Genomic DNA, 26570 nt, shown 5'->3' with positions numbered 1-26570 from the left:
CTTGTCTACTCTCTCTCTAAAGCTTCACTCTCTTCCCATACTGAGGTAACCAGAACCGAACGCGGTATTCTAAATATGGTCTAACCAGGGTTTATGGAGCTGCAACGTTACCTCATGGCTCTTGAATTCAATCTCCTGAATAATGAAGGTCAACACACCACACAACTCCTTAACAACCCAATCAATTTTGGTGGCCACTTTGAGGGATGTGTGGATGTGGACCCAAAGATCCCTCTGGTCCTCTGCACTGCTAAGAATCCTGCCATACCTGAGTTTCTTAACTATTTTCTGAACTGACCTGACAAGCTAGAGTCAAATGTAGGCTATGATGGGTAAGGGGGGAAGATTTTGTACCTTAAATGCCTTCAGAGATTGTTTTACAATGCCTTGCGTTTAAAGTGAGAGAAGAAAAAGTTTAAGATATTTTCTTAACATATACAGAGAGTGATGGATGCACGGAATGCATTGCCAAGTTAACATTGGCAGCAGATACAGACAACAGAAAACAAAACATTACAGCACAGTACAGGCCTTTTGGCCAGTGATATTGTGCTGATCTTTTAACCTACAATAATCTAATTCCCACCTACAGAGCCCTTCACTTTTCTATCATCCATGTGCCTATCCAAGAGTCTCTTAAATGTCCCTCATGTACCTGACTCTATCACAACCCCTGGCAGCATATTCCACATATTCACCACTCTACGTGTAAAAACTTGCCTTTGACATGCCCCCTATACTTGGCTCCAATCAATGTAAAATTATGTACCTCAGTATTTGACATTTTTGCTCTGGGAAACAGCATCTGCTCACTCGATCGATGCCTCTTACCAGTTTGTACACCTCTACCCAGTCACCTCTCATCCCATTTCACTCCAAAGAGAAAAGCCCTAACTCGCTCAACCTCCCTTCATAAGACATGCTCTCTAATCCAGGTAGCATCCTCTGCACCCTCTCTAAAGTTTGTACATCCTTCCTATGATGAGGTGGCCCGATCTGAACATGATACTCCAAGTGTGGTCTAGCCAGGATAGTATAACGCTGTAACATTACCTCATGGCTCTTTAACTCAATATCCAGACTAATGAAGGTCAACACACCATACGCCTTCTTAACAATCCTATCAGCTTGTGTGGTACAATTAATTTGTTTAAGAAACTGACGGGAAAGTGCAGGAACTGGAAGGATATGGATCATGTACAGGCAGGAGAGAATTATCTTAATTTGGCATTGTGTGCATAGATAAGATGAGCCAAAGGACTTGTACCTCTGCTGTATTGTTCTATGTTTTCTTTTATGTTCCATTACAACATTATTTTCTTGTCACACTACATAGGTAGTGTATATTTAGGTACCTATCCTATCAGATCCAATAACATACCAACTCTGTATGTCATTGTCACAGGAAATGGATCTTTGTCCAGTTTTCCTTACTAACCCACGCCCACACCCTCTGAACCTAGTTGCTATGGAGATCAATTGGAATTGCCCATTCCCTCCACATCTCCTTGCTAACACAGACCTCACAGGCCAATCACCCTGGTCAGAATAAATCTTACAATCCACAGACACACACACACACACACACACACACACACACACACACACACACACACACAAACACATGCACACACATGCCACACACGCACATACGCATATACAGACATGCGTGCATCCACACATACACCTTACACACACACACACACGTACATACACAGACACCTTATACACACACAGAATATTCTGCCTACTGTTCTATAATCCTGATACAGTATTCTATAGGTGTGAACACTTGCTAACTCATCGCCTGCTAATATTATATTAAGAGCCCCTACAATATTAATACAATAATAATGATGTCCCTGAGGAAATGGGATTTCACAGCAAAAACAATTAAGAGCAAAATTGTAAAAATTCATCTGTGACCCCCCCGTCAGAATTTCAATATCAAGCAAAAAGCCAAGAGCTTATTAAAATCCAATGTACAACAGATAATTAAACAACCTTCAATCTCTTATAGCAATAATATGATGTATTATTTAATAAGTTACATAATATGCCAAGAGGCTGAGTCTCACATTGGATTCAAGCTCCAAAGGAGGAAGGAAAGAAGCAAAAGTGATGAAAGAAGAGCAAAAGAAAGGAGAAGAGAAACAGAGGGATTTAGAAAAGCTTTTCCGTAAACCTCTCAAGATGTATCACAGCCCATGAAGAATTTATCGAAGAGTTAGGGCAGGCAGGTGGGCCATATCTTCTCAAGCTGTATGTTTGATTCATTTCCAACATTTAAGAGAAGTTCAGGTAGGTTCAAGGTTCAAAGTGCATTGATTATCAAAGAATATATACTACATATAATCGTGAGATTTGTCTCTGTGCAGGCAGCCACAAAACAAGGAAACCCAGTAGAACCCAATTTTAAAAAAGACCTCTGAACGTCCAATGTGCAGAGAAAAAAAAAGTGGAAACAATAAAAGAAAGCAAATAAAATTCAGTACTGAAGTTCACAAAAGTGAGCCCACAGCCATGAAACCAGTCGTCACTGCTGCCAATCCAGGAGCCTGTTAGTTGCAGGCCACAGCCCAGGTTCAGTGCAGAGCTGAGTAAACCTCGTGGACCAGCCAAATAGCAGGTTATTCCTCACTGTTGGACCTGGGACCTACCAATTTGATTCAGTCTGAGCCTGGCCTTTCCAACCTGGCCCAGCATTTAAATCAGCCAACCAGTGGATCGTTTCTTGGTCTCGTGCTCGGGCACTAGCACCATCTTAAACCAGAAGAGCGCAGAAGATTTAATAATGTGGACGAGAAGGGTATAGAGACCTATGGTTCACATACAGGCAGATGCGAATCGACAGAAGACCAGGCTGACAGGGACTAGATGGGTTAAAGCCAGTGTCTGTGCCGTTGTGCTCTATAATTCTACGACTCTATTTAACATTAACATTAACCTGTTTAGGTATCCACCACACCATGTGTAAAAGAAAACATGCTCCACATACATTGTACTTAAACCCCTCTCACCTTCAGTATTTGCTATTTCTATCCCAGGAGAAAAAATTCTGACTGTCTCCACAACCTACGCCTCTCATAATCTTATAAACTTCCATCAGATATCCCTGCAGCATCTGACGTTCCAGAAAAAACTGGCAGGAGGAGACTGCAGCGCACCGCGCGCGCACAGCCCTCCGGTGAAAAATGATATCATATCTGTTAAATAGGGGTCATGGACAATTCTGATTTGATGGAGACAGATGTGAAAGCACAGAGGAACATCTGGAGAAATTTCTGAAACGCCCATTCGCTGCTGTCGTTACTGCGCGATTGTGAATCTTCCGGAGGGAAGGCCGCAAAATCCTCGGCTTTGCCTGCTGTTGGCGACCGAGATTGAGGTCGAATCGCTCGGATAGAGATGGTGCTCAGTACTCTGTGTCAGAGAGCTGATCAGAGGCTCGAAGTTTTCGGACGACTCAGAATCGGACTGTGGTCGGGCATGGCAGGAAGAGTTTTTCTTCCTTTTCCCGTCTGCGTGAGATGTGGGACATTTGAGAGACTTTGAACTTTCTACTGTGCTCATGGACTGTTCTTCATCAAGTTATGGTATTGTTGCACTGTTGTAACTATATGTTATAATTATGTGGTTTTGTTAGTTTTTTCAGTCTTGGTCTGTCCTGTGTTTTGTGATATCACACCGGAGGAAATATTATATCATTTCTCAATGCATGCATTGCTAAATGACAATAAAAGAGGACTGCGTGCCTTCATAACCTAAAAAAAACAATCCAAATTTGTCCAAACTCTCTTTTTAACTCATATCCTCCAATCTAGGCAGCATCCTGGTGAGCCTCTTCTGAATGCTCTTCAAAGCTTCCACTTCCTTCCTGTAATGGAGTGATCAGATTTACAAGCAATAATCCAAGTGCCACCAAACCAGAATCGGAATCAGGTTAATATCACTGGTATATGTCGTGAATGTTGTTGTCTCTGTGGTAATAATAATAATAATAGAAAAAACATGAATTACAGTAAGTATATGTATATTACAATGTGTACAGTGTGTGTATGTGTGATATATATACATTACAGTATATATATTTTAAATATATATATTTATTTACTTATATTAAATAAGTAGTGCAAAATGGAAATTAAAAAGTAGTGAGTGAGTATTCATAGCTTCAATGTCCATTCAGAAATTTGATGGCGGAGGGGAGGAAGCTGTTCCTGAATCATTGAGTGTGTGTCTTCAGGCTTCTGTACCTCCTGCCTGATGGTAGCAACGAGAACAAGGCATTGCATGGGTGATTGGTGTCCTTAATGATGGATGCCTGCCTTTTTAAGGCATCGCACCCTGAAGATGTCCTGGATACAACAGAGGCTAGTGCCCATGAAGGAGCTGACTAGGTTTACACCTCTCCACAGCTTACCTCGATCCTGTGCATACTTCCTGACTCTTATTCTCAATGCCCGAAGCAATGAAGGCAAGTATACTATATGCCCTCTGTACCAACCTATCTAATGTGTGGCCACCCTCTATCAATAGTTTGGATATGAGGCATGAATGTAATATGAAGAACATAGAACACTACAGCATAGTACAGGTTCTTTGGCCCATGATGTTGTGCCAACCTGCAAATCTACACTTCCCACTACTGTAGCCCTCCATTTTCTATCACCTATATGCTTTTCTACAAGTTTCTTATAAGTCCCTAATGTATCTGCCTCTACAACCACCCCTGGCAGGGTGTTCCACACACCCACCACTTTCTATATAAAAAAATACTGCTGATATCTTCCCTCCCACCCCCACACTGTACATTTCCCAATCACTTCAAACTTCAATCACTCACCTAATTTATTTAAGTTTGCTGTTTATGCAAAGGGGAGTGGTAAAGTGAGTTGTGAGAGGCATGCGGAGAGGCTCAAGGAAATATAAGGTTAGTCTGGCATTTTCATCCACAGAACTCCCACTCACTGGATGTTATTCATATCATTTTCTGTAAACTCTAGAGACTGTTGTGGGTGAAAATCCCAGGAGATCAGCAGTTTCTGAGATACTCAAACCACCCCATATGGCACCAACAATCATAAGACCATAAGACTATAAGACAAAGGAGCAGAAGTAGGCCATTCGGCCCATCGAGTCTTCTCCGCCATTTTATCATGAGCTGATCCATTTTATCCTATTTAGTCCCACTGCCTCGCCTTCTCACCATAACCTTTGATGCCCTGGCTACTCAGATACCTATCAATCTCTGCCTTAAAGACACCCAATGACTTGGCCTGCACTGCCGCCCGTGGCAACAAATTCCATAGATTCACCACCCTCTGATTAAAAAAATTTTTTCGCATTTCTGTTCTGAAAGGGCGCCCTTCAATCCTGAAGTCATGCCCTCTCGTACTAGACTCCCCCATCATGAGAAACAACTTTGCCACATCCACTCTGTCCATGCCTTTTAACATTCGAAATGTTTCTATGAGGTCTCCCCTCATTCTTCTAAACTCCAAGGAATACAGTCCAAGAGTGGATAAACGTTCCTCATATGTTAACCCTCTCATTTCCGGAATCATTCTAGTGAATCTTCTCTGAACCCTCTCCAACGTCAGCACATCCTTTCCTAAATAAGGAGACCAAAACTGCCCACAGTACTCCAAGTGAGGTCTCACCAGCGCCTTATAGAGCCTCAACATCACATCCCTGCTCCTATACTCTATTCCTCTAGAAATGAATGCCAACCTTGCATTCGCCTTCTTCACCACCGACTCAACCTGGAGGTTAACTTTAAGGGAATCCTGTACGAGGACTCCTAAGTCCCATTGCATCTCAGAACTTTGAACTCTTTCCCCATTTAAATAATAGTCTGCCCATTTATTTTTTCTGCCAAAGTGCATAACCATACACTTTCCAACATTGTACTTCATTTGCCACTTCTCTGCCCATTCTTCCAATCTATCCAAGTCTCTCTGCAGACTCTCCGTTTCCTCAGCACTACCGGCCCCTCCACCTATCTTCGTATCGTCAGCAAACTTAGCCACAAAGCCCTCTATTCCATAATCCAAATCCTTGATGTACAATGTAAAAAGAAGCGGCCCCAACACTGATCCCTGTGGAACACCACTGGTAACCGGCAGCCAACCAGAATAGGATCCCTTTATTCCCACTCTCTGTTTCCTGCCAATCAGCCAATGCTCTATCCACGTATGTAACTTTCCTGTAATTCCATGGGCTCTTATCTTGTTAAGCAGCCTCATGTGTGGCATCTTGTCAAAGACCTTCTGAAAATCCAAATATACAACATCCACTGCATCTCCCTTGTCTAGCCTACTGGTAATTTCCTCAAAAAATTGTAATAGGTTTGTCAGGCAGGATTTTCCTTTAAGGAATCCATGCTGAGTTCTGCCTATCTTGTCATATGCCTCCAGGTACTCTGTAACCTCATCCTTGACAATCGACTCCAACAACTTCCCAACCACCGACGTCAAGCTAACAGGTCTATAATTTGCTTTTTGCTTCCTTGCCCCCTTCTTCAATAGCGGAGTGACATTTGCAATCTTCAGATCCTCCGGAACCATGCCAGAATCTATCGACTTTTGAAAGATCATCGCTAATGCCTCCGCAATCTCCACAGCTACTTCCTTCAGAACACGAGGGTGCATTCCATCTGGTCCAGGAGATTTATCGACCTTTAGCCTATTCAGCTTCCTGAGTACTTTCTCTGTCGTAATTGTGACTGCGCACACTTCTCTTCCCTGCCACCCTTGAGTGTCCGGTATCCTGCTGTCTTCCTCAGTGAAGACTGATGCAAAATACTTGTTCAGTTCCTCTGCCATCTCCTCATCTCCCATTACAATTTCTCCAGTATCATTTTTTATTGGTCCCATATCTACTCTCACCTGTCTTTTACTCTTTATATACTTGAAAAGCTTTTAGTATCCTCTTCGATATTATTTGCTAGTTTCCTTTCATAGTTAATCTTTTCTCTCTTAATGACCTTCTTGGTTTCCTTTTGTAAGGTTTTAAAGACTTCCCAATCCTCTGTCTTCCCACTAATTTTTGCTTCCTTGTATGCCCTCTCCTTAGCTTTAACTTTGGCTTTGACTTCTCTTGTCAACCACGGTTGCATCCTTTTTCCACTCGAAAATTTCTTCTTTTTTGGAATATACCTGTCTTGCACATCCCTCATTTCTCGCATAAACTCCAGCCACTGCTGCTCTGCCGTCTTTCCCGTCAGTGTCTCTTTCCAGTCAACTTTGGCCAGTTCCTCTCTCATGCCACTGTAGTTTCCTTTACTCCACTGAAACACCGACACATCAGATTTTGTGGTCAAGGTCATTTAGATCACATTTCTCCCTCATACTGATGTTTGGTCTGAACAATAACTGAACCTCTTGACCATGTCTACATGCTTTTATGCGTTGAATTGCTGCCACATGATTGGCTGAACAGATACTTTGGATTAACGAGTAGGTGTATAGGTGTACCTCATAAAATGGCCATAGATTAGAGACAGACTAAATCCAGAGAAAACAAGCCAAGTTTGTCCAAACTTTTCTTATAGATAATACTCTCTAATCCAGGCAGTATCCTGGAAAACCACTTCTGTGCCCTTTCCAAAGTCTCCACATCCTTCCTGAATTAAAGCAGATCAGAATGTACATGTATATTGACTTGGAGAAATAAAGAAATGTAAAAGATACATTTGCTGGTAATGCAAACCAAATAGAAAAATGCACTTCAGGATGGATATAAATGCTTTACAGAGGGATATCGAGAGCTTAGGTTAGTTTGCAAATGGAGGATAAAGTATATAAAAGTAAGCTTTTTCATTTTGCATGATAAAGTATTAATTTTGAGAGGACTAGATATAAAAGCAAGGATATACTGCTGAGGTTGTTTAAGGCAGTGGTCCCCAACCACTGGGCCACGGACTAGTACCGGGCCGCAAAGCATGTGCTACCGGGCCGCGAGGAACAATACGAGTCAGCTGCACCTTTCCTCATTCCCTGTCACGCACTGTTGAACTTGAACATAGTGTTGCCAACTGTCCCGTATTAGCCGGGACATCCCGTATATTGGGCTAAATTGGTTTGACCCGTATTTCCCCCGCTAAGGTGCAGCGTTCCTATGAAACCTTTTGTGCCAAAATGGTATGAAGCGAAAAAGCAATTACCATTAATTTATATGGGAAAATTTTTGAGCGTTTCCAGACCCAAAAAATAACCTACCAAATCATACCAAATAACATATAAAACCAAAAATAAATAACACTAACATATAGTAAAAGCAGGAACGATATGATAAGTACACAGCCCATATAAAGTAGAAATAACGTATGTACAGTATAGTCGGGAAGATGAAGGCAAAACCGAGTTGTGGGGGGAAAATCAGCACGTACGCGCATGCGCACACCGGTGCCTGCGCAAGGCTTCATGGTCATAGTAGTCTTTCCTGGGGTAAGGTGTCCTGGGATTTGACTGCTACTTTTGTCCCTTATTTGGGAGTGAGAAAGTTGACAACCCTATCTGTAAAAGACAACTTGAGGTGAGTTTAACCCTACTTGGACACCCCCACCCCCCCACCCCGGTCGGCCAGTCCGCAAGAATATTGTCAATATTAAACTGGTCCGCCGGGCAAAAAAAGGTTGGGGACCCCTGGTTTAAGGCATTGGTCCAACTGCACTTCGGGTATTCTGAGCAGTCTTGGGCACTATATCTATGAGAAAAGGTGGTGGGGTGGAGACATGTTTACCAAAAGAGATGTATAGTACTCCTTCCCTCCTCTAGCCTCGAGGTCACTCTTGGGCCAGGTGTAGAACCTACTTAGCCCCACTATCAGGGTCATGGGAAGCCATGGGAACAGGTGGTGTATGGTCGTATGAGCAGCTGGTGCACACTACAAGTCTTGGTTATGCGACCACTGACACCAGGCAGGCAGTCTCTGAAGAGCATTGATAATGACTGTGGTCATCCGTCTCATAAAGATACTGCCCAGAAGAAGGTACAGTAATGGCAAACCACTTCTGCAGAAAAAAATTCTAAGAACAATCATGATCATGCAACAGGGAACACAATGATGATGATCTAAGAAATGATATGCTAGCATTGGAAAGGGTCCAGAAGGAGGTTCACAGGAATAATCCCGGGGCTGAAAGCGTTAATGAATGAGGAGCGTTTGAGGGCTCTGGACCTGTACTTGCTGCAGTTTATGAGAATAAGGAGATATCTAATTGAAACCTAGCGAATACTGAAAGACCTTGGTAGAACAGATATGTTTTCTGTATAGGGGGAGTCTAGAACCAGAGGTCACAACCTCACAATACAAGGATGTTACTTTAGAACAGAGATGAGGAGGAATTTCTTTAGCAAGAGGATGGCAAATCTGTAAAATTCATTGCCACAGATGGCTCGGCCAAGTCATTGGGTATATTTCAAGCGGAAGCTGATAGGTGCTTGATTAGTCAGGTTGTCAATGGTTACAGGGAGAAGGCAGGAGAATGGAGTTGAGAGGGATGATAAATCACGATGAAATGGTGAAGCAGACTCGATGGGCTGAATGGTGTAGTTCTGCTCCTGTGTCTTATGGTCCCATGGTGTTATCATTCACAAAGGTACGTTCAAATGAATTGATTAATTTTATCCTCAGTAATGAGCAGACCTGCAGGAAGCAGCCTACAATGAGTCATTAGACTCCAGCACCTTCTTGCAGAAAATATACCACCACTTCTCACTTACGCAACTTTACCCCAACAGTTGCCGATGTTCTCTTCAATCTCCCTATAATTGTACCACCACCCCAATCTGTCCCGACTGGCCAACTTATATCCTTATGCCAGGTTTTCTCAGTGACTGATGGTCACTATCTCTTGTGACTTCTGTAAATCTCAGTATTGGTAATAGAGAAAGATCTAACCTTTGGTAATCGTTCGGGGTCTCCAGGGTGCCGTGGGATCACTTTCTGTAACCTCTGGAATCCATAGTCAATGGTGGGTTCATTCAATGCTATAGAATTGGAGAGGAACAAGAAATTACTCAATAGAAAGCAGTAAGCAAATAGCAGGCACTGTCAGGGATGGCGAAACACTGAGTCTTCAACAGGACCACCATAGACAGCGTGATGCCACTTTTTTCTGAACACCTACACAGAATCATGGAGTCATTGAGTCATACGGCGCAGAAACAGGCTATTTGGCCCAACTAGTCCTTTCTGAGCTATTAGATGCGCATTGAATCATCGACATGTAAAGTGAAATGCGTTATTTGTGTCAAATCAAATCAGCGAGGATTATGCTGGGCAGCCCACAAGTGTTGCCACACTTCCAGCCCCAACATAGCATGCCCACAAGTTGCTAGCCCTAACCCGTAGGTCTTTGGACTGCAGGAGGAAACCGTAGCACCCAGAGGAAACACGTGTGGTCACGGGGAGAAGGTATATGCTCTTTATAGGCAATGGCAGGAATTGAACACTGATTGCAGATCACTGGCACTGTAATAGTATTATGCTAAAAGCCACGCTGTCCTTCTGAGCTAGTCCATTTGCCGGTTTATTTAGCATACTTTTAAGCCATTCCGATCAAGCATCTGTCTAAGTGTCTTTTAAGTGTTGTTATCGTACCTGGTTTTAGAGCTTAAGAGCATCTTGTTCTATGTACCCACTACTCTTGTGTGAAAAAATTTCCCCTCAGCTCCCTTCCCCTCTCACCTTAAAGCTATGCCCTCTAACTTTGGGAAAGGACTGCAACCATCCACTTCATCTATGCCTGTAAGGAACTTATAACCTTCTATAAAGTCATTAAGGTTGTCATAGCTGGGGGTGGTGGTAGGGATAAACTCCCACTACGTATTAAATGTTCCCAATGGCCTGGGGCCAAATTGCCTCTGACAACCAAGACCAGCTCCTGGCCTTCGTGTGTGGCCTAGCTACTAAGCCCAGCAGAGCCATTTGTACTGGCAGGAGAAGGGGCAAAGGTGGGTTACTGGTGCCTTAAAACTAGTCGGTTCAGGCAGACGGGGCTCGTCAACTGTGACTGGCAGCTTATCTAGAAGGAAAACTCTGATTGCAAACCTCCACTGCTTTGTGGCTATACCCATTAATGGAGAAGGTTTCAGGAGTAAACCACTCCTTGGGAAAAAAACTGTGGCCACTGACCTTATCTATGCCCATAATGAATTTATAATGAAGGTGATTCCTTAGCCTCCTATGCTGTGGGGTAAAAAGTCCCAGCGTATCTAGCTTCTCCTGTCCTTGCAATCCTACTAACATCCTCATGTGCACTCTTTTCAGCTTAATGACATCCTTCCTATAGTAAGGTGACCAGAAATGCAAACAATACCCCAAATGTGATGTCGCTAATGACCTGATATAATTGTAACAGCAAGTCCCAAATCCCAAACAATCTTCCGGGGCGGGGGGATCCTGTGGCACTCAGTAAATGCACTCCTTACACACACACACACACACACACACACACACACACACACACGCACGCATACACAAACATTACTTTGTCATTCTGCTGTCGTTGCACTGAGTGTGTGCATGTCAATGTCTTTCCCCGTATGTTCTCATAATGGGTCCTAATCTGAGCAGAAGCGCTGAAGTTGGTTTTATGGTGCCTTTCCCACCATACACAGTGGAATATTCCATTTTTTTTGGTAACGGGAATGAATAAATGTGTATATGTTGTTTGTATACTGGGTATATACTTGTGTTTATTTTCTATTGTGATTTTAACTACATTGTGAAGTGCGTCATATACTAATTCATGTGCAGTCTTAAGTGAACTTTTTTGGTAATTAAAGATGGTATGTCCTATTGTTAAAAAAAAAGGCAACTAATTGCCCTCAGTTGGAGAGAGAGATTGGGGCTGCCATGAGTTCACACTGGACAAGTTATAAGTATGGAGCTATTATTGTGTTTTAACATAAGAACATGAGAAATAGGAGTAGGCCATCCGGCCCATCGAGCCTGCCCTACCATTCAATAAGATCATGGCTGATCTGTCTGTAAACTCAGCTCCATATACCTGCCTTTTCCCCATAACCCTTAATTCCCTTACTATGTAAAAACCTATCTAACTGTTTCTTAAATATATTTAGTGAAGAAGCCTCAACTGCCTCCCTGAGCAGAGAATTCCACAGATTCACCACTTTCTGGGAAAAACAGTTTCTCCTCTTCTCTGTCCTAAATCTTCTCCCCTGAATCTTGAGGCAATGTCCCCTAGTTCTAGTCCCACCTACCAATGGAAGCAACTTTCCTACTTCTATCTTATCTATCCTTTTCAAAATTTTGTATGTTTTTATAGGATCCCCTCTCATTCTTCTGAACTCCAGAGAATATAGTCCCAGGCGACTCAATTTCTCCTTATAGGTTAACCCCTTCATCCCTGGAATCAACCTGGTGAACCTCCTCTGCGCTGCCTCCAAAGCCAGTATATCCCGCCTCAAGTATGGAGACCAGAACTGCACACAGTACTCCAGGTGCGGCCTCACCAGTACCCTGTACAGTTGCAGTGTGGCCTCCCTGCTCTTGAATTCAATCCCTCTAGCAATGAAGGCCAACATTCTGGTAGATATCTTTTTGTAAATATTGACAGTTTATTTTTCACTATTTTTGCTAAGTTTTGAGAGTTTGATTTTTGGCACATCTAGTAAACACCCTTGCACTGAAGTGTTCAGTGCCTCCAGCCATTTTTTCATTGGTCATAACCCAGGTATTGACCAAACTCAGTGAGTTGAGCAGCTTCTCTGGGAGAAGTCTCTCCACAGATGCTGCTCGACCTGCTGAATATCTCCAGAAGACTATTCATTGCTCCAGATTTCAGCAACTGCAGTCTCTTTTGTGTCCTGTACTCAGTGCCCTGACTGATGAACACACAAGTATGTCAAATGGCTTCCTTGCCACCCTGTCTACCCGTGGCTCCACTATCAGGGCACAAGTACCTTTACTACCCCTGGTCTCTGTGTTCTACAATCCTCTCCATGGCCCTACATTTCACGGTGTAAGTCTTTCCCTGGCTAATGTAGTAAACTGCAAAACTTTGCACTTCTCCAAGTTAAATTCCACCTGTGGCTTTTTGGCCCACTTCCCCAATTGATGTGGATTCCATTGTACTCTTAGGTAGTTCTGTTTACTGCCCACTGTATAACAATTTTGCAGTCATTCATAGACTTGATGACAGCTTACACAGAGACATTAGAAACAAATTGGTAATTTGGTTAATTACTAATGGATTCAGGTTCACGGAATCTTCATCTCACTTTCTCAATACTTACTGCTTATTAATGGAAAAGAGTACAGTCGACCTTTTGGACTGAAACCCTTTATCAGTCCTGATGAAAATTCTCAGCCCAAAATGTTGACTGTACTCTTTCCCATAGATGCTGCCTGGCCTGCTGAGTTCCTTCAGTATTTTGTGTATGCTGCTTAGATCTCCAGCATCTGCAGAGTTTCTCATTTTTATTGCTTCTTTCTTTCTTTCTTTTTGTATTTGCACAGTTTGTTATCTTTTGCACACTGGTTGAATGCCCAAGTAATGCAGTCTATCATTGATTCTGCTATAGATATTATTCTATGGGTTCATTGAATATGCCTGCAGGAAAATGAATCTTGGGGTTGTATATGGTGGCATATATGCACTTTGATAATAAATTTGCTTTGAACCTTAAACTTTATTGTTACATGCACTGACTACAGCAAAAACTTTGTTTTGCAAGCCATCCATACAGATCATTTTATCACAACTGTATGCTGAGGTAGTGTAGGGAGAAATAATAACATATTGCAGAATAAAGTGTTACCTTTGCAGAGCAACTGCAGGCCAGGCAGACAACAAGATAGGGTAAAAAGTCCATCTTATTATACAGGGGGTCTTCCTAACAGTCTTATTTTTGATTGATCTCCTTGTGACTGCATGGGTTTCATCCTGGTGCTCTGGTTTCTTCCATATTCCAAGGATGTACAGGTCAGCCACCGTGGAATGGTTGAGCAGACTCGATGGGATGAATGGCCTAATTCTGTTCCTATGTCTTACAGTCTTATGAACTATTGAATGGTCCCTAATACCAGAGGTCCCCAACCTTTTTGGCACTGCGGACCAGTTTAATATTGACAATATACTTGCGGACCAGCCAATCGGGGTTGGGGGGGGTGGGGAGTTGACAATGGACAAGAGTAGCAGTCAAATACGTTGTGTTTACCCCCGAGAAAGACTACAATGACCATAAAGCCTTGCGCGGGCACCAGTGCGCATGCGTGACATGCACATGCGTGTACGTGCTGATTTTTTTCTACAAATCGTTTTTTAGCGATTCTGTTCGGGGGGGGAGGGGTGTTAATCACGACCGGAGTATCGGTGATAAGTGGCTAATACACTCAATTTCGTTTCTAAAATGGTTTATCTAACGAATTTAATATTAAACACACAGCGCATATCTTCCTCGCATGAATATAGTGATAAGTCAATTATCAGGGGAGGACAGGGGAGCTTGAAGTAAGTGTTGAACGAACTTCCAGTAGAAGTGGTAGAGGCAGGTTGGATATCAACATTTAAAGAAAAATTGGATAGGTATATGGACAGGAGAGGAATGGAGGGTTATGGGCTGAGTGCAGGTCGGTGGGACTAGATGAGAGTAGCGTTCGGCACGGACTAGAAGGGCCGAGATGGCCTGATTCCGTGCTGTAATTGTTATATGGTTATATAAGTCACTTATAAGTCAATAGCATCATAACATTTTAAGCAACGTTTGGATATTAAACACACAGCACATATTTTCCCCGTATGAACATATAAAATCATTGCAACACACCAATATCGCTGAATCAGTGGGAGACCTGGGCTTGTTTTCCTGCAACAAGACGGTCCTATCGAGGGGTGATGGGAGACAGCGATACTCGAAGGGGGTTCCTTATGTCCAGTCTATTCCGCAATTTGGTTTTCATTGCATTCATTGCAGAAAACTCCGTTTCGCAGAGATATGTTGGAAATGGAAGCAACGTTTTCAGTGTTTTCATGGCTATCTCAGGATATTTAGCCTTGACTTTGATCCAGAATGCCGGCAGAGATGTTATGTCAAACATACTTTTCAGCCCACCGTCACTTGCAAGCTCAAGGAGTTGATCTTCTTCCCGCGCTGACATGGATGACATGCGGGTAATGACCTCGTGTGCGTTCAAGCTCAACAGTGGGCGTGACAGGGAATGAGGAAAGGTGCAGCTGACTCATATCGCCAGATCATATCATTTCTTCGTGGCTCGGTAGCACTTGCTTTGCAGCCCGGTGGTTGGGGACCGCTGCCTAATACAATAAGGTCACCCCTAACGTAACATACCCCTTTATGACCTTGCACCTTCTTGCATTCCCTCAACGTAACACTTCATTCTGCATTGCTGTTTTCACGTGTTTGTATCTCAGTGCACAGTGGCACTGAAGCGATCTGTATGGATGACGTACAAAATAAAGCTTTTCACTGTACCTCAGTACATGTGACAATAATAAACCAATTTACCAAATGTAATTCCTTTCTCTCCCACGCAGATGTCGCTTGACTCACTGAGTCTCTACAGCAGATGTCTGCTACTCTCTTAAGTGTTTGTTAATCATGTTTTTATACTTCCGCCTTAAACATTTATTTATCTAGAAGTGCACAGACCCGTCCGGCCCAATGAACCACACCACCCAGCAACCCATGTATTTTAACACCAGCCTAATTTTAAGAAGACAATTTACAATGACCAATTAACCTACCAACCGGTACGTCTTTGGACTGTGGGAGGAAACCACAGCACCCGGAGAAAACCCATGCTGTTCACGGGAATAACGTACAGACTCCTTCCGGATGGTGCCGGAATTGAAATCTGAATTCCGGAACACCCTGAGATGTGATATCGTCGCACTATCAGCTACGCTCCCATGGCACCAACAAACATGGATCTAAATTTTTTAAAAAGTTAAACATATTTTGTTTAAAGTAACAAGGTATTTGAATCTTCTTTAAGTAGAGTCAAGTGTATTGTCATTTAACTATGTACATGTATACCATCAAACAAGCCAATGTTTCTCTGACAACACACATAAAAGTTGCTGGTGAACGCAGCAGGCCAGGCAGCATCTCTAGGAAGAGGTACAGTCAACGCTCCGGGCCGAGACCCTTCGTCAGGACTAACTGAAGGAAGAGTGGGTAAGGGATTTGAAAGTTGGAGGGGGAGGGGGAGATCCAAAATGATAGGGAAGACAGGAGGGGGAGGGATGGAGCCAAGAGCTGGACAGGTGATAGGCAAAAGGGATACGAGAGGATCATGGGACAGGAGGCCCAGGGAGAAGGAAAAGGGGGGGGGGGGAGAAAAGCCCAGAGATGGGCAAGGGGTATAGTGAGAGGGACAGAGGGAGAAAGAGGCGAGAGAGAATAAGAATGTGTGTATATAAATAAATAAATAATGGATGGGGTATGAGGGGGAGGTGGGGCATTAGCGGAAGTTTGAAAAGTCTGTTCATGCCATCAGGTTGGAGGCCACCCAGACAGAATATAAGGTGTTGTTCCTCCAACCTGAGTGTGGCCTCATCTTTACAGTAGAGGGGGCCATGGATAGACATATCAGAATGGGAATGGGACGTGGAATTAAAATGTGTGGCCACTGGGAGATCCTGCTTTCTCTGGCGGACCTCCCCCTCATACCCCATCTGTTATTTATTTATATACACACATTCTTATTCTCTCTCTCCTTTTTCTCCCTCTGTCTCTCTCACTATACCCCTTGCCCATCCTCTGGGCTTTTTCCCCCCTCCCCCTTTTCCTTTTCCCTGGGCCACCCATCCCATGATCCTCTCATATCCCTTTTGCCAATCAACTGTCCAGCTCTTGGCTCCATCCCTCTCCCTCCTGTCTTCTCCTATCATTTTGGATCTCCCCCCCGCCCCCACTTTTAAATCTCTCACTATCTCTTCTTTCAGTTAGTCCTGACGAAGGGTCTCGGCCTGAAATGTCGACTGTACCTCTTCCTAGAGATACTGCCTGGTCTGCTGCATTCACCAGCAACTTTGATGTGTGTTGCTTGAAATTCCAGCATCTGCAGGTTTCCTTGTGTTTGTAATGTTTCTCTGAGCTAGAGTGTAAAGCACAGTGGTAAAATGATGAAATCTACAGATGGATTACACATAAATAAACAAACTAAAGAGCATAAATTAAATATTCTAAGGTACAGATTAGACTAGCCAGTGACAGTTTGAGTGTGATGCGGCAGGGAGTTCAGAAGCCTAGTGGCCTGAGGGAAGAAACTGTTTCCCATCCTGACTGTTCTTGTCTTTATGCACTGGAGTCTCCCACCTGATGGTAGAAAGTCAAAGAGGATGCTGGATGGATGGGTGGGATCCTTGATAATACTAAGGGCCCTGCGTAGGCCACGCTCCTGATAAATGTGCCCAATGGATGGCAGGGAGACCCCTGTGTTCCTCTCAGCTGTCCTCACAGCCCTTTGTAGGGACTTCCGGTCCAATACTCAGCTGCTCGCGTGCCTGATGGAGATGCAATTTGTCAGAACACTCTCAATGATGCTCTGATAAAATGCAGCTAAGATGGGGGGGGTGGGGCAGCCTTGTTTGCCTCAATCTTCCCAGGAAGTGGGGACACTGCTGTGTCATCTGCTTGGTCATCAGATCGGCACATTTTTACATGTTTTGGTCTGAATCCTATTTGCTCAGTTTTACTCTCTTCCTGTCAATATGGAGATATTAATGATCCCTGGTCACACTCCAGTGTAATTTAGTTTAGATTGTGATCTAAGATTAAACCTAACAAGCTCAAATGACACCATTATCATCTATTGCCAGTCTGTTAGCTGACCTCATTTCCAGCTCTCGCTGTCTTCCTCCTAAGTTGTCACCTTCAGAAATGTAGGAGCAGTTTACTGGGAAGCTGGGAGGCACAGTAGCATAGTGGTTAGCACAACACTTTACAGCAGCCAGCTATAAGATTCCTGCCACTGCCTGTAAGGATTTTAAACATTCTCCTCATAAACACGCGGGTTTCCTCCAGGTGCTCCGGTTTCCTCCCACATTCCAAAGATGCACGGTTAGGGTTAGTAAGTTGTGGGCATGTTATGTTGGTGCCTGTTCTGAGGTTAGGGTATGTTAATTATTTTAATGGTTCTGTCTGTATAACTAGACAATGGATGCGTACTTTGGGGCGCAGACCTGGGCGATGAACATGGAGATCCTGGGCTGCCCAGACATCAATATCCCCCCCTCGGCCTCGCGGATGTGGTTCAAAGGAATGCGAAGCAGTACATTTGGCATCAGCTTGGCTGCAGGAGCTGCCGGGAGGTGACGTGATACGTCGTCCAACCGCCTTAGGGGCTCCACTCCGGATTTGTGTAGGGTTTACTCCTCAGCCTTCTCTTCTCCCGAAGATACCCACAAGGCAGTGGGATCCGTAACCCTGGATAGGGGCCCATACAGGGTACTGTCAGCCGGAGCCAGCTGAGCCCAGGACTCGTGTAAGTCAGGGTCGTCACGCTCTGTAGTAGTGACATATGGAGCCTCTCGGGTATATAGCAAATATTAATATCACCAGCAGCCTATCTTCAGATTTGAATGTGGTTTGCAGATTGAATTTAAAATGCATATGCATAAATGCGGCCTGGGGTCAGTAGGGGGATTAACATTCATTTTGGGTGTCTAGAGTGTGTGTGCGCAGAAGGAGGTGTATGAAAATTATACGTAATTCAAAGGAAGCTTTGTAACTATAGAATTGCCCTGCTGTTACCTTTGATCTTTAGGGAATGAGAATGTCAGGTAACATTGGGTCAAGCAGGTCTCTTCTTCCATGAGTGTCTCGAATGCTGAATGAGGCACTTCTATATCCACTGGTTTCACTGTCTCTCAGTGACTTTGTTCGCAGTTACTAACAAGCTGGAAGAGCGGCGACACTCGGGCACTTGCCCAGCGCAGTCTTCACTGATTTGATCTGATGCAAAATCAGTAAGGTTAACCTAACCTTTGGCTGGCTGGATTGATTTGATTTATGGGTGTGTGCCGCCGGGAGTGGTTGGTCAGACTTGGGTTGTTTTGTGTGGAGGAGCGGAGGCTGAGAGGAGACCCGATTGAGGCCGATAGGGATCGCGAGAGTCATAGATAGACACCTGGCATCGCATTCCCAGTGTCGAAATGTCTAATGCTGGAGGGTGAGGGGCTTAAGTTGAAAGTGGAGCTAGTGGCAGGTGCCTGGAATGTGCTGCCAGGAGTTGGTGATACAGGCAAATACTACAGAGACTCTTAGATGAGGCAGAGAATGGTGGCGGGGGGGTGGAGGGATATGGATGCTGTGTAGGCAGAAAGAATAAGTTTAGTGAGGTGTTTGATTACCAATTTAATTAGTTCGGCACAACACTGAAAGAGCTTGACGTGGGGCTGAACTGTCCCATGTTCTAGAATTGAGCACATTGCTTCAGCTGAAGGTGGAAGAGAACGTGACATTGTTGAAATCACTGCCTTGTCTATCTGGCACAGTAAAATGAAACAAAAGTAGGTCAGAAAAATGCCTCAAACTTGCTCCAAAATTTAATAATTTCATTACTGACACCATAGGCAGGGTAACAGTTCAACACAGACTAAAGAGAGAGTGGTGAATTTGTGGAATTCTTTGCCAGAAGCAGTTGTGGAGGCCCAGTCATTGGACAGAGCAGACTCAATGGGTCAAATGGCCTAGTTTTGCTGCTATATCTTATGCTCTTAGATGAGCCAAAGGCCTGATTCAATAGGTACATTTAATGTCAGAGATATGTATACAATAGTCATCCTGAAATTCTTTTTCTGCGCAAACATCCAGGAAAACAGAGGAGTGCCCCAAAGAATGAGTGACAGAACCCCAAAGCACCTCCCACTGCTCCTCCTGCCCCCCTGTGTTGTTTCTTCTGATTCCCTGTTAACTCCTAGAATTATACCTCAAGGAAACAGGCCCTTCAACCCAACCCATTCACGCCGACCAGGATGCACACTTGAGTTCATCCTATCTGCCTGTGATTGACCTAAATCCCTCTAAACTAGGGGTTCCCACCCTCTGTGGAATTCTTTGCCCAATGAAGCAGTGGAGGCCACTTCAGTAAATATATTTAAGACAAGGTTGGATAGATTTTTGCATAGTAGGGGAATTAAGGGATATGGGGAAAAGGCAGGTAGGTGGAGATGAGTCCATGGCCAGACCACCCATGATCTTATTGAATGGCGGAGCAGGCTCGACGGGCCAGATGGCCTACTCCTGCTCCTATTACTCATGGTCTTATGAAAGTATTAGCATTGGTGTGCTTTCTTGGCTGTGGCATCTACATAGTTAGACCATGGGAGGCTGTTGATCATGTTCACTCATAGGAACTTGAATACAGACAGAGTCCATGGAAGGGAAGCTGTGTACACAATTCCCTGCATTTGTTTCTCAGAACCTTACTCTTCCTGCGGCCCTCTCACTCATGCTGCTGCCAGAGGAGGGTGCAGGAGTCTTGGATCTCGGGCCAAGTTTGATCAGCACAGTTCGTGGATTGGACCCGTTTTCAGAGGATTCTGCAGTCCACGTTATAAAAGCAAAGGTGTAATGTTGAGGCCTTATAAGGCAATGGTGAGGCCTCACTTGGAGTATCGTGAGCAGTTATCTAAGAAAGGACGTGCTAACATTGGAGAAGGTTCAAAGGAGGTTCACAAAAATGATTCCAGGATTGAAAGGCCTATCATATTAGAAGCATTTGATGGCTCTGGGCCTGTACTCACTGGAATTCAGAAGATTGAAGGGAGGAAGGGATCACATTGAACCTTATTGAGTATTGAAAGGTCTCAATAGAGTAGATGTGGAGAAGATGCTTCCTATGGTGGGAGAGTCTAAGTTGTGACGATGTCCTGAGATACTCATTATGGACTGTGCCTTTAAAAAGAGAGAGAGAGAGCGTGCAGCTGTACAACACAAACAGAGAGAGGGGTGAAGACTGCTCACAGTTTGTTTGGGATTTCTGCAAGGACACTGCCAGCTTCTGAGTTCCTACAGAGAGAGAGAGAGGAGGAGCTACTTGATGGACAGCTGGCGTTCAGCACAACAGTATTTAAACCAGCGTAGTTGCTTGTTTCACAGGACACGCAGATGCACTGAGGTGTGGTGAAGTTACCACTATCCTTTTCAGGTGCCCATGAGTGTGGGACTGAGGATCGACTGAGAGGAATCGATCTGTGATTATTAATGCGTGAAAGATCGACCCTGTGGCGTCTACCAGTGTGTCTAACCTTCGCCTGGGTTGGTAGATTATCAGTTGAAGACGGCGCTCTTAAGTTGATCAAGTTTGGCTAACTTAGAAGTTTCGGAGGACAATGGGAAGAATCGACGGCATCGGGTTACGAGGACAAAAAACACCTCTCTCTCTCTCTCTCCTCAATTCTACTCAAGTCAATAACAGGAACTAAACTGACTTTGTTTACCTACCATCGTAAGACTGTATCAATTATCACCTAAGCTTGAAGAAGTTTGGGTTTTGTATTTCCACCCCTATATATATGCATATTCTCTGCTAACCTGTTTGATTTATCTGGTTTTATGTTACTTTATTATGTAGTCACTAATAAAATAGCATTAGTTAACAGCAAAACCAGACTCCAGGTGTGTTCCATTTCTGCTGGTTCCTTAACCTGTTATGGGGTACATAACAAAGTCCAGAATACAGCCTCAGAATACAGGGACATCCATTTAGAACAGAGATGAGAAAGAACCTCTTTAGCAGGAGGGTGGTGAATCTGTGGACTTTGTTGCCCAAACAGGTGGCTGTGTAGGCAAAGTTGTTTGCTATCTTTCAGGCAGAAGTTGATAGATCCTTGATTAGTCAGCACATGAAGGGATATGGGGAAGAGACAGGAGATTGGGGGTAAGATGGAAATGGATCAGCCGTGGTGAAATGGCAGAGCAAATGCGATGGGCCAAATGACCTAATTCTGCTCCTATATCTTATGGTGTTTCTGGTCTCTGGTTTCTCCTTTTTTTATTGCCATTTTGCGTGATTTTGATTGGGGCAGACTGGCTCTAAGGTCAGCAGTCAACGAATGTCACTAAATTGAACTGAAATGAACTGAGGCTCTGCAGTTTGATATTTAATATTCTGGGTGTTATTCATTCATTTTTTTGCCACTGCACGATTTGTTTTTTTTTGTGTGTTAGGTGTTTGAGGTTTTCCTTGAATGGGTTCCATAGAATTTCTTTGTTTTGTGCCTTTTTGCAATAAGACAAATCTCAGGGTTGTATACTGCATAACTACCCTGATAACAAATGTACTTTGAATCTTTAAATCTCTCATTGATGAAGAACTGTTGATGTAGAGAGGAACGTGTGCAGTGTGTAGCTACTCACAAGAGTGAGTATCTAACTGTTCTGATTTGTTCACTCTCGACCCTCTAAACCACGATGCCATGTGGTGTGTTTCACCTCAGTTACTCAGAGGAGCGACTGAGTGCATACGTTTGTCTGCGGACCGCTGAGAACTGCTTATTCTTGCTGATAACACCCCTGCACCATCAGGTTATAGGACATGTCACTCAGGTACTTGGGCTATCATATATTTTTTAGTGTGACTGTATGTTTTACTGGCAGCTTATATGTGCCATACATGTCTCGTGCTGGGTATAACTGTTGGTACTATGTTTTGCACTTTGAACCTAGAGGAACGCTATTTGACAGTATTCATGGGTATTCACGTACAGTTGAATGACAATTAAACATGAACTTGAACTTGAGTGAAAGAAGTGGGGAGAGAGAGAAAGAGTGGAGAGGGAGAGAAGAAAAAGTAGTGGAGAGAAGAGAGAGAGAGAGAGAGAGAGAGAGAGAGAGAGAGAGACTATAGACAATAGGTGCAGAAGTAGGCCATTCAGCCCTTCGAGCCAGCACCACCATTCACTGTCATCATGGCTGATCATCCACAATCAGTATCCTTCCTGCCTTCTCCCCATATCCCTTCACTCCACTATCCTTAAGAGCTCTATCTAACACTTTCTTGAAAGAATCCAGAGAATTGGCCTCTACTGCCTTCTGAGGCAGAGAGAGAGAGAGAGAGAGAGAGAGAGAGAGAGAGAGAGCAAGAGAGAGAGAGTGAGGGTGGAGAGGGAGAGAAGAAGAACAGTAGTGGAGAGAAGAGAGAAAGAGAGAGAGAGAAACATAAAATAGTATGGGATGGAAATTAGTTTAATTGTGAGGGGATGCACAGAGTGGGGAAAAAATTCCTCTGATTGCAACTTTAATTAAGTCATTAACCCGTTAGATTGACACTGATTTAATGCCTTTGATAATGGTGATTAGAAAGATTTTGCAAACTCATTAAGAGATCACGGAGTAATTTTGAAGCCTTCAAGTACTGCATAGATTGTGACAAAGAGTCATGATTCAGCAAGAAGACACAAAGAGATTGGAATCTGAAATGCTGTTTGCAGAGATAAAATTTACTCTCTGAAAAACGTTGGGAAAAGATTTAAAAATAAAGATCCTTTACAAAGCAAACAAAAATTTGGTTTAAAACAAATTGAAGTCTGATCTACATATTCTCTGAGGCGACTCAGGAAGCAAAAGCATACAATTAAATATTTGGTGAGGAGCATTTGATGGTTCTGGGCCTTTAATCACGTTGAGTTTAAAAGAACGAGGAGAGATCTCATTCAAACCTATTGAATAGTGCAAGGACTAGATAGAGTGGACATGGAGAGGATGTTTCCTATAGTGGGGGAGTCTAGGACCAGAGGGCACAGCCTCGGAATACAAGAATGTTCCTTTAGAAGAGAGATGAAGAGGAATTTTTTTCAACTAGAAGGTGGTGAATCTGTGGAATTCATTGCCACAGATGGCTGTGGAGGCAAAGTCATTGGATATATTTAAAATAGAAGCTGATAGGTTCATAATTAGTCAGGGCATCAAAGGTTATGGGTGGAAGGCAGGAGAAAGGGGTAGAGAGGGATAATAAATTAGCCATGATGGAATGGCAGTACAGAATGGCAAGTGGCCCAATTCTGCTCTTATCTCTTATGGTGACTTGTTAGCCTTCCTTTAACTGTCTGTGTTCTTGGATCGAATCTAGAAGATTCTGGTGTCTAACGCATTCATAAATATTACCAATTGGATGGTGATAAAGCAATATCTCTAACAATGATAAAACAAACAGAAAATGCTGTAAATATTCAAGAGATCAGGTATCATATGTGGAGAAATTTAATGGAGAACCTTAGTCAGAACTTCAGATGAGGCATCTTAGTTTGAACCATTAAGAAGGAAACGGGGATGAGTAGAATGATGGGACTGAAGGCTAACAAATCCCCAAGTCCAGATGGTCTGCATCCTAGGGTACTAAAGGAGGTGGCTCTGGAAATTGCGGATGCATTGGTGATCATTTTCCAATGTTCCTTAGATTCAGGATCAGTTCCTGAGGATTGGCGAATGGCTAATGTTATCCCACTTTTTAAGAAAGGAGGGAGGGAGAAAACAGAGAACTATCACCCTGTTAGCCTAACATCAGTAGTGGGGAAGATGCTAGAGTCCATTATTAAAGATGAAATAGCGGCATATCTTGATAGCAGTGATAGGATTGGGCTGAGCCAGCATGGATTTACCAAGGGCAAATCATGCTTGACTAATCTATTGGAGTTTTTCGAGGATGTAACCAGGAAGATAGACACGGGAGATCCAGTGGATGTGGTGTACCTTGACTTTCAGAAGGCATTTGATAAGGTACCACATAGGAGATTGGTGGGTAAAATCAGAGCTCATGGCATTGGGGGGAGGATATTGACATGGATAGAAAACTGTTTGGCAGATAGAAAGCAAAGGGTAGCAGTGAATGGGTGTTTCTCGGAATGGCAGGTGGTGACTAGTGGGGTGCCACAGGGCTCGGTATTGGGACCACAGCTGTTTATGATTTACATCAATGATTTAGAGGAAGGCATTGTGAATAACATCAGCAAGTTTGCTGATGATACTAAGCTGGGTGGCAGTGTGACATGTGATGAGGATGTTAGGAGAATTCAAGGTGACTTGGATAGGCTGGGTGAGTGGGCAGAAACTTGGCAGATGGCGTTTAATGTGAATAAGTGTGAGGTTATTCACTTTGGGAGCAAGAACAGGAAGGGAGATTATTATTTGAACAGTGTGGAGTTAGGTAAGGGAGAAATACAAAGAGATCTAGGAGTACTTGTTCATCAGTCTCTGAAGGTGAATGAGCAAGTGCAGCAGGCAGTGAAGAAGGCTAATGGAATGTTGGCCTTTATTACAAAGGGAATTGAGTACAAGAGCAAGGAAATCCTTTTGCATTTGTACAGGGCCCTGGTGAGACCACATGTGGAGTATTGTATGCAGTTTTGGTCTCCAGGGTTAAGGAAGGACATTCTGGCTGTGGAGGAGGTGCAGCGTAGGTTCACTAGGTTAATTCCTGGGATGTCCGGACTGTCTTACGCAGAGAGGTTAGAGAGACTGGGCTTGTACACGCTGGAATTAAGGAGATTGAGGGGGCATCTGATTGAGACATATAAGATTATTAAGGGATTGGACAAGATAAAGGAAGGAAATATGTTCCAGATGCTGGGAGAGTCCAGTACCAGAGGGCATGGTTTAAGAATAAGGGGTAGGTCAGTTAGGACAGAGTTGAGGAGGAACTTCTTCTCCCAGAGAGTTGTGAAGGTGTGGAACACGCTGCCTCAGAAGGCAGTGGAGGCCAATTCTCTGGATGCTTTCAAGAAGGAGCTAGATAGGTATCTTATGGATAGAGGAATCAAGGGTTATGGGGAAAAGGCAGGAACCGGGCATTGATAGTAGAAGATCAGCCATGATCTCAGCATGGCGGTGCAGGCTCGAAGGGCCGAATGGTCTACTTCTGCACCTATTGTCTATTGTCTATTGTCTATTAACTCTGTTTCTCCTGCCACTGATACTGCCCAATCTGTTTATTGTCTTCCACATTTTCTGCTTTTACTTTAGATTTAGGATTTGGAATCTGTTCTGGGAATTCTTCTCTTCATGATTTTTATGACTTACAGTACTATGCAAAGTCTGAGGAACATATATATATAGCTAGGGTGCCTTAGAGTTTTGCACAGTACTGTATTTGTCAACATGGAGCAGAAAGCAAGTTTGTAGGAGCAAAGGATGTCGTGGATGATGAGGGTGGAGTGCCAGGAGAGAGGTGTGGGACAGGTGGCAGATGAGTGCCAGGGGCATGGGTACAGACACACCTAGACCTGAGATGCCAGGCAAGGTCATTTGATTCCAAACAATTGGTATATTGATCATTACAGAATGTCTCTTTGGTGCTTCCTACTCCCTCCCTTCTCCCTTCCCCTTTTCTCAACCATGAAATCACTCTCCCTGCCCCCTTCCCACTCTCAATCCATGATAGAGACCCAGATCAGAATCAGATTTTTCATCACTCACATATGTCATGATTTATTTTTACAGCAGCATTACAGTGCAATACATAAAATTACTACAGGATTGTGCAAAAGTCTTAGGCGCCTTAGCTATACTGATGTGCCTAAGACTTGCACAGTACTGTAGTTGAAGAGGTGGGTTAGTAAGTCTGTAGATGAC

At 43.6% G+C, this 26570-nt stretch overlaps 1 protein-coding gene across 4 annotated transcripts in view; it reads right to left on the bottom strand.

Annotated features, from left to right (window-relative positions):
• LOC140196863 (transcription factor COE3-like) overlaps positions 1 to 26570 on the bottom strand; it is a 498386-nt gene that overhangs the window by 57820 nt on the left and 413996 nt on the right. For all 4 annotated transcript variants that reach the window (XM_072256750.1, XM_072256751.1, XM_072256752.1 and 1 more), the window contains exon 11: positions 9907 to 9995. In XM_072256750.1, the coding sequence (XP_072112851.1) occupies positions 9907 to 9995 (89 nt within the window). The remainder of the gene's footprint in view (positions 1 to 9906; positions 9996 to 26570) is intronic.

The sequence above is a fragment of the Mobula birostris genome, chromosome 4 (genome assembly GCF_030028105.1).
Source record: "Mobula birostris isolate sMobBir1 chromosome 4, sMobBir1.hap1, whole genome shotgun sequence".
Taxonomy (NCBI): Eukaryota; Metazoa; Chordata; class Chondrichthyes; order Myliobatiformes; family Myliobatidae; genus Mobula; species Mobula birostris.
Note: the sequence above shows the minus strand (reverse complement) of the source record. Positions and strands in the feature narration are given on the sequence as shown.